Consider the following 9,404-nt stretch of genomic DNA (forward strand, 5'->3'; position numbering starts at 1 on the left):
AAAAAAAAAAAGAGGATTAAAGTCCTAAGTAAGACTGTACCTCCTTGCTTACAGGCATTAAAGAAAGATGAAATGATTTTACTATTATCGTCATTTGAGGAAATCACATGAGATATTTGGTACTAGGAGAATGGGCTATCTCAAGTTTGTGTCATTTTAATGTGTACTATATTCTTTTTAGTGGTCTCAGAATTTAGAAATCATAAAACCCCTTAGGCATCCTTGTTAAAATAGATTCTCAGGTAGCCCCAAAATTCTGATTTTGGTGAGAGCTAGAAGTTGGCATTTTTTTTTTTTTTTGCTTGTTTGTTTTTTGAGACGGAGTTTCGCTCTTGTTACCCAGGCTGGAGTGCAACGGCGCGATCTCAGCTCACCGCAACCTCCGCCTCCTGGGTTCAAGCAATTCTCCTGCGTCAGCCTCCAGAGTAGCTGGGATTACAGGCACGCGCCACCACGCCCAGCTATTTTTTGTATTTTTATTGTAGACGGGGTTTCACCATGTTGACCAGGATGGTCTTGATCTCTTGACCTCGTAATCCACCCGCCTCGGCCTCCCAGAGTGCTGGGATTATAGGCATGAGCCACTGCACCTGGCCAGAAGTTGGCATTTTAAATACCACCACTAGCCTCAATGATTCTGGCTTGTAGATGGCAGTTTGTGGAGAAGCACTGATGTAGGGCGTCACTGGCCCTTAACAAACAGGAGTCAGCTATGACCACTGTTTCAGGTCGTTTGTGAATACTTACATAGGGGTAAGTCCTGAGGCTCATATGTATACAATCTGTTAGAGTATCTTCCAGTTATATCAGCCCTGACTGTTAAAGAAGGGTCTGTCAAGAAAAAAAACAAGTCACTAAAGTATAATTTAGCATGTTCTTTTTTTACTTTTTTAAAAATTTTATTTTATATTCGGGGGTTATGTATGCAAGTTGGTTACATCGATACGTTGTGTGATGCTGAAGTTTGGGCTTCCGTGGAACCCGACACCCAAATAGTGAACACAGTACCCAATAGTTTTTCAACCCTTGGCCCCTCCCTTCTTCCCCTGTTGTGGAGTTCCCATTGCCTATTTTTCCCCTCTCTGTGTTCATGTGTAAACAGTATTGAGCTCCTATTTATAAGTGAGAACATGCATATTTGGTTTTCTGTTTCTGTGTTAATTTACTTAGGATAATGACCTCCAGTTGCATCCATAAAATGTTCTTAAAATCATTTTTGTTTCTTAATCTAAAACAAATGTCAAGCAAATTTATAAGCAAAATTAGTTTTCATACATGTCAGTTCTTGATGAATTAACCTGAATTCTCCTTTTAGTGTGTCATAGATCTCTAGTCAATCTAGTATGAAGCACTGTACTGAAAGTACATTGGGATACAGATTTAACAGCATACATGCTTTGAAAAAATATTCAAAATTTTCAAATTACAGATATAGTGGATTTTGATTGTAGAGCCAACCAGAGTTGATAATGATTAGATTATAAATGACTTCTCTTGAAAAAGAATAGTACTTATACTAGCATTTAAAAATAAAACAAGAATGCTAATTTCTACTAATTTTATAGATCTGATGAAATGAGATCACCTACATACCTACAAACATGATTCTAGGCACATATTGCCCATCAGGTGATAAATTCTTATCGGTGGTCTCATGCTAGCAGGAAAAGAAAAAAAAATGTTATTGGATTTGTTTGTTTTTGATAGTTAATTTCAAGATAATTTTGTGTGAACTCGATTGTTGGTAAATTCTATATTTTGGCCTTTTATAATTCTATATAACTTTCTGTATTAACCAACATATAGCTCTTTGTGCTTTAAAAGAAGAAAAGGGATTCAAATTTTCCTTTAAATAATAATATTAAGAAAATAGAAAGTTCATGTACCATAAGGTTTAGCATGATGAATTTATTCTGAGCCATTTCTTGTATTTCTTCATTTTGGGCAAATACTCTTTTTAGTCCTGTAGGGAAAAACAAAATTACCAGTTAGTTTGAAGGATCAAGACATCTTTAATATAGCATAGCAAAATAAAGCTAATATTTAGCATTTGTTTGCATATACAACTCAGGTGTAAATATTAATAGTTCATTGGTGTATTGCTACTTTGTCCTTCACTGAAAAGCAGTGAGGGACAGTCTGTTCAAAGAGACATCAAAGGATAATCACAGTGAAGACACTAATTTTATAATGTTATGTAACTCATTGACTCATTGGTTAAGGCAACAACTTTTTTCAGTGTTTCTCCACCTTTCTTTTTGTGGGAAGAAGAGGAATATCTAATTCCCAAGGGGATATAACAGAAATATTCAGTAGATTGGTAACAATCATTATGGCCTTTAAGCACTTTAGTAAAATGCTGGCACTCTGACAGTCATCTTTTTTTTTTTTTTTTTTTTAAATGGAATTTGCTGAGTGCCTTCATAGCTATTATTACCAGGTCACTTTTCCTATTTTATATTGGATATATTATGTATTATAATAAAATCTCAGGAGCTAAAATTACCTTGGGAATATTGACAATCCTCCAGGTGATGAATAACCATTAATGGCTTCTTACTAAACAAAGAAAGTGTGGAATTAAGTCACATGATTAACTTTGAGTCAAAACATACAGTGGAGTTAAATTTAAAGTTTTATTAGTTTCAGTAAGACTTGCAGTAATAATCTCAGATTTACACATCATAGCACTGTAGTCAATAGCAGTGTTACTCTATTTGTGGCCCCAGAAGTGACAGTGTCAGTATCACTAGGTAGCTTATTAGGAACTTACATTCAAAGCCTCCATTCCCAAATTAGCTGGGCATGATGGTGTGAGCCCGTAGTCCCAGCTGCTCTGGAGGCTGAGACATGAGAATGGCTTGAACCCAGGCGGCAAGGCTGCAATGAGCCGAGATCACGCCACTGCTCTCCAGCCTGAGTGACAGAGCGAGACTCAGTCTCAAACAAACAACCAAAGACTCCATCCCAGACCCACGCAGTCACAATCTCTGGGGTGAGGGGGGATTTCAGGAATCTGTAGCTTAATAAGCTTATCAGGTAATTCTTATGTACACTATAGTGCAGTTAGAAAAAAATCAGAGCTGGAGCCTTCCAGGGGAGCCATGCGGCAGATCTATGTGCCGAGTGCAGAGCCTGGTGCCGGGTGCAGACTCGGGTGCTGAGTGCAGAGGAACCATTGACATTTAGGGATGTGGCCATAGAATTCTCTCTGGAGGAGTGGCAATGCCTGGACACTGCACAGCAGAATTTATATAGGAATGTGATGTTAGAGAACTACAGGAACCTGGCCTTCCTGGGCAGACAAGCAACCTCATCAAGCAGCTCCCTGACACCACAGCCAGGTAAATCCACAAAGATGGGAAAAAAACAGCACAAAAAAGATGAAACCATCAAAGACCAGAGCACCTCTTCTCCTTCAAGGCATCACAACTCCTCAACAACACAGGATCACAACTTGACCGAGGAGTGCAACGAATTGACAGAAACGCGCTTCAGAAGGTGGCTAATAACAAACATTTCTGAGCTAAAGGAACATGTTCTAACTCAATGCAAAGCAACCAAAAACCTTGAAAAAAAGTTAGACAAAATGCTAATTGGAATAACCAGCATAGAGAAGAACATAAATGACTTGATGGAGTTGATAAATACAGCACAAGAACTACATGAAGCAAACACAAGTTTTAATAGCCAGATCGATCAAGGAGAAGAAAGGATATCAGAGATTGAAAATCAACTCAATGAAATAAAAAGAGAAGGCAAGACGAGAAAAAAGAGTGAAAAGAAATGAAAGCCTGCAAGAAATATGGGATTATGTGAAAAGACCTAATCTACGCTTGATTGGTGTACCTGAATATGATGGGGAGAATGAATCCAAGCTGGAAAACATGTTCCAGGATATTATCCAGGAGAACTTCCCAAGCCTAGCAAGGCAGTCCAAATTTCAAATTCAAGAAATACAGAGAACTCCCCAAAGATATTCCTTAAGAAGAGCAGCCCCAAAGCACATAATCGTCAGATTCACCAGGGTTGAAATGAAGGAAAAAATGCTAAAGGCAGCCAGAGAGAAAGGCCAGGTCTCCCACAGAGGGAAGCCAGTCAGACTCACAGTAGATCTCTCTGCAGAAACCCTACAAGCCAGAAGAGAGTGGGGAGAATCTCATATCCAGCCAAACTAAGCTTCGTAAGTGAAGGAGAAATAAAATCCTTTATGGACAAGGAATTATGGAGAGATTTTGTCACCACCAGACCTGCCCTACAAGAGCTCCTGAAAGAAACACTAAGCATGGAAAGGAACAAGTACCAGTCACTGCAAAAGCAAACCAGTTAGCAAAGACCAAAAATGCAATGAAGAAAATGAGGCAACTAATGGGAAAGAAAACCAGTCAGTAACAAAATGGCAGAATCAAATCCACACATAACAATATTAACATTGAATGTAAATGGCCTAAACGCCCCAATGAAAAGACACAGACTGGCAAACTGGATAAAAAGTCAGAACCCATCGGTGTGCTGTATTCAGGAAACCCATCTCACATACAAAGGCACACATAGACTCAAAATAAAGGGATAGAGCAAGATTTACCAAGAAAATGGAGAACAAAAAAAAAGCAGGGGTTGTCATCTTAGTCTCTGATAAAATGGACTTCAACAAAGATCAAAAGAGACAAAGAAGGACACTACATAATGGTAAAAGGATCAATCCCACAGGAAGAGCTAAGTATCCTAAATACATACACCCTCAACACAGGAGCACCCAGATACATAAAGCAAGTTCTCTCTCTTTTTTTTTTTTTTAAAAACGGGGTTTCACCGTGTTGGTCGGGCTGGTCTTGAACTCCCAACTCAGGTGATCTGCCCACCTTGGCCTCCAAAGTGCTTGGATTACAAGTGTGAGCCACCATGCCCGGCCCTAAAGCAAGTTCTTAATGACCTAAAATGAGATTTAGACTCCCACACAATAATAGTGGGAGGCTTCAACACTCCACTCTCAATGTTAGATCAATGAGACAGAAAATTAACAAGGATATCCAGGACTTGAATGCAGAGCTGGACCAAGTGGACCTAATACACATATACAAAACGCTCCATCCCAAATCCACAGAATATACATTTTTCTCAGCACCACATTGCACGTACTCTAAAATTGACCCCATCATTGGAAGCAAATGACTTCTCAGCAAATGCGAAAGAACAGAAATCATAACAAACAGTCTATCAGACCACAGCGCAGTCAGACTAGGACTCAGGATCAAGAAACACACACAAACCCGCACAACCACTTGGAAACTGAACAACCTGTTTCTGAGTGTCGACTGGAAACTCTGTCTCAAAAAAAAAAAAAGAAATACTAGACTTCCATAGAATCAACCCAAATGCCCATCAGTGATAGACTGGACAAAGAAAATGTGGTACATATACACCGTGGAATACTATGCAGCCATAAAAAACCAGTTTGAGTCCTTTGTAGGGACTTGGATGACTCTGGAAACCATCATTCTCAGCAAACTAACACAAGAACAGAAAACCAAACACCATATGTTCTCACTCATAGGTGGGTGTTGAACAATGAGAACATGTGGACTCAGGGAGAGGAGCATCACACACTGGGGGCAGTTGAGGGGGGTAGGGAAAGACAGCGGTGGGGTGGGGAGGGATAACATGGGGAGAAATGCCAGATATAGTAGCACCTAAAGTAAATAATTTTAAAAAATAAAAAATAATTCTATATCCAGAGATAAAGGGGTATTATGAAAAATGTATTTGTTTCCAGTGAACACCTATTATGAGATTTCAGGAAAGTAAAAGATTTTTAATTTAGTTTTTAAAAAAGTTTTTACAAAAAAGCTATTAATATTTGGCTACATTCACATTCTTTCATTATTGCACATTGTAGAATGTACAAACAACCTAAGTGGGAGTTCCCTATTTAATACATTTTTGGGGGGTCATTTTGAGTTTAACCACAAAAAAGTTTAAAAGATAAAAATTCTTCCCCCTACTGCTGGCTTCTGTAAGTATGCTGTATTACTTTTTCTTATGTTTTCTCCCAGAGGTTTGCAGGTATATAACTGAAATCTATGTGAATATGTATATATATTTATCCCTCTCATGGTCTACTATTATGTTTTCTTCCATGTCTCCTTGGGCTGAAAAGGGCTGAGAATGGCTGGCAGACAGTTCACTAGCACTATTCTGACTCAAAGGAGGAGACCAGGTTTCCGGCTCGGTGGCTTGAGTAGATTCACCCAGAGATACCACTGCATGAAGCTGGGCTTAATGTCTTTCATTAAGTTGGGCTTCATCTCCACTGTCAGGTTCTATCATTCCATGTTCCTTGTCAGTCAGGGCTTCCATTTTCAATCTTCCAAAGTGTCACTTCAGAAGGAGCCTTCCAATATCTTAGATAAAAGAAATCTGAGCTTGATTTCTCAATGGAATGATTAGTAGTCAGTACGGCAACAGCGGAGTTTGGAGGCATAAAGCTGGTAGATGGAAGTCAGGAAAAAGTCCTTTTGCTGCCAGGGAATTTTCCCAATAGTTTTTATTTATTAGAAACCACTGGGGTTTGTGCAAGAGTCAAAAACTTGATCCTCCTCGTTGGCAATGAGCGTATTCTCAGACTTTGTTGGAATGTATCACCCTCTCGTATCTATAGATGTGCTGTATTCCCTGAGTGAAGAGCGTGTATTGCAGTCACCACTGAGGATATCTGCAAAGCTTAGAAATTCACTGGCTCTCACAATATCATCAATTTCCACAAAGAAATCTACATAGTTTAGGTGAAGATATAAATTAGATAATTCTCCTGGCATGTGTGAGTTTTCTACTACAACCTCAGGTTCAACAAGCAATATTTTGGTAAATGAGAGGCAACTGACGTAAGTATAATTCTGATAAAGAGGCTCTTTTAAAATTAGAATTTTCCCCAAAGCTCTGAAGAGAAACAGAGAAACATCTTTGCCACCAATAGCTTCGACCTCTTCATTTTCAAAAACCCTATCAGGTTTTCTTCTTCATTTGGATTATTACTTGGCCATGCGTTGTTTTCTCCTATTGAAGAAGAAAACTGGAGGCTGTTTATTGCACTTCTGATGTCACCAGAACATCCTTGACAGAGCAACTCTAGAGAAGTTTTGTCAGGGACAGTAATTTTTCCTTCATTCTTGTTAGCTTCTATAATCACTATTGGATTAAGACATTTAATCATAATTGTTGGTGCCACAGGGTTGAAACTAATATTTGAGATACAATATTCCTCCTGAATTTCTTTGGGAAACAATAACCTTTGATTATTATCTCGACTGAGACTGTCAGAGATTATAAATATAAGAGGACATCAACCAATCTTCACATACTTCCTTAGAGCTTCACGTAAAGTATGAGAATTCCAAGAAAACTGGTTAGGTAAATCGTCAACCAGAATTATCTTCTTATCAGTTCTGAGATCATCTCCAAGCATCTGTAACTTGTTATACTTTGTTGCTCTTAGTAGAAACTCTTTGAAAACTGCTGTCTGAGACTGATAGGGAAACATATGGAAGCTTAATTCAGTATTAAACTTTTCTTTGAAATCACCTTTTTTGGAAGTCTGGTAAAACTGGATTAATTCACTCTTGTACTTGAATACCATGCTCCTTTGATAGCTTTTTTATGGTCATTGTCTTTCCACATCCAGGAGGAGCTGTTATTAATAAAATAGATCCATCCTGTTTTGGCTACCTTTCTAAGACTTGAGCTTTTAACTAGGTTTCAAAAACTTCCTTTTTTTTTTTTTTTTTTTTTTTTAAATGCACTGCACAGCATGTTCATGCTGAGTTTCTGGTTTATATTTATCCACGCATGGTTCATTTTCAGACAGATATTCTTTTGAATTTTCTAAACTGCAAATCTGTTCTAAGGAAGATAGATTTCCTCTTTTTCTGTCTCACAATCTGTTACTTTCTAATGTAGAAGGAACATTTTTTCCTTCTATGACTTGAGTTATTCACACCTAATGAGGTGGCAGTAATAGTAGCCATGCCTCTACACCCTAGAAAATCATTGAATGATGGGTCAACCCAGTCTGTTACCTTTGTGGAAGATGCCTTTGGTCTGAGAAAATTTGTGACATTATAAACTATAATAGTTCCCATCCATAGAATAGGACTTGTAGTATATTAAACTGTAATTCACCTTTAAAAAGCAGATAACTGTCCCTGAAGATGCCACATTCCTGAAATGAGAGATCATACTGTTTTTTTTTTTTTTAAATGATTTGCACATAGGTGGGTATGTTTCTGAATACATTTCCAGAAGTAGAATTTCTGGAAATACATGCAAAGAGTGTGTGCATTTATAATTCTGATATATACTCTCCATAGAAGCTATACCAATTCAGATTCTCTCTGGTGGCATGAGCAGTAATTATTTTCTCTATTCTCACTAAAGCTAGTTATTAAATTTTTTTAATCCAATAGGTGAAAAAAGGGAAATTAATGTGGTTTTTCTTTCTTAAAAAAATAGTCAATCTTACATATTTGAGTTACTTATTTTTCTATTCTGTGAACTTTCATATTCTTTGCTCATTTTTTTCTGTTTCTCTTTTTCTTATTCATATACAGGAGCACATTGCATATTAGAGAAAGTCACCCTTGTAATATGTGCTGCAGAGGTTGGGGAGGGATAACGTGGGGAGAAACGTCAGATACAGGTGACAGGGGGATAGAGGCAGCAAACCACCTTGCCATGAATGTACTTGTGCAACAATCCTGCATGATCTGGACATGTACCCCAGAACGTAAAGTACAATAAAAAATAAAAAAAATATATAAAAATATTTTTCCTTTGTTCACTGTAAGTTTTTGGTTATGCAGAAAATTCCATATAATTGAAAATATTAGTCATTTCTTTTAGGCTTTTTCTTTCCTCTCTTCCTTTTCTTTGGCTATACTCAAGTCTAACAGACCGGACTATGGTGAGGCCAGGGGGATCATCTAGAGTAGAAAAACTAGGGGCTTTATTTTTGAACCCCAGGTATCTTTCTTGCCTCACTATGATCTTGGCTCTCCCCTATTCCAAGCATTTAAATAAATAAAATTTTGCAGTAGAATCTTCTAGTTCTTAATTTTTTAATTTTTATGATTATATCTTTCTAATTTATTTTTGCATAAATGTGAGATTGGGATGAAAATTTATGTTTTTCTCAGATGGCTACCAACTTCTCTCAGACACTAATTATTACATAACCTGTGTTCCCTATTCCTGATTTAAAATTATTTATCTTTTTGGTAATAATCTTTCTAAAAGGAGTGAGGTGGTATTTCATTGTAGTGTTAATTGGTATTTCCCTGATGATTAGTGATGTTAAGTATTGTTTTCATCTACCTGTTGCCCCTTTGTATGTCTTCTTTTAAATAATGTCT

At 37.5% G+C, this 9,404-nt stretch overlaps 1 protein-coding gene and 1 pseudogene across 1 annotated transcript in view; both read right to left on the reverse strand.

The window, feature by feature from the left end:
- The window catches only part of AGR3 (anterior gradient 3, protein disulphide isomerase family member), a 23,307-nt gene that overhangs the window by 698 nt on the left and 13,205 nt on the right, over positions 1-9,404 (reverse strand). The window contains exons 4-7 of the mRNA XM_017526919.2: positions 2,507-2,559; positions 1,887-1,963; positions 1,594-1,657; positions 748-831 (exon numbers count right to left, since the gene is read on the reverse strand). Coding sequence (XP_017382408.1) covers positions 748-831; positions 1,594-1,657; positions 1,887-1,963; positions 2,507-2,559 — 278 coding nt within the window. The remainder of the gene's footprint in view (positions 1-747; positions 832-1,593; positions 1,658-1,886; positions 1,964-2,506; positions 2,560-9,404) is intronic.
- On the reverse strand, positions 6,079-8,311 carry LOC108303154 (annotated as a pseudogene).

The sequence above is a fragment of the Cebus imitator genome, unplaced genomic scaffold (genome assembly GCF_001604975.1).
Source record: "Cebus imitator isolate Cc_AM_T3 unplaced genomic scaffold, Cebus_imitator-1.0 Scaffold45, whole genome shotgun sequence".
In the NCBI taxonomy this organism is placed as follows: Eukaryota; Metazoa; Chordata; class Mammalia; order Primates; family Cebidae; genus Cebus; species Cebus imitator.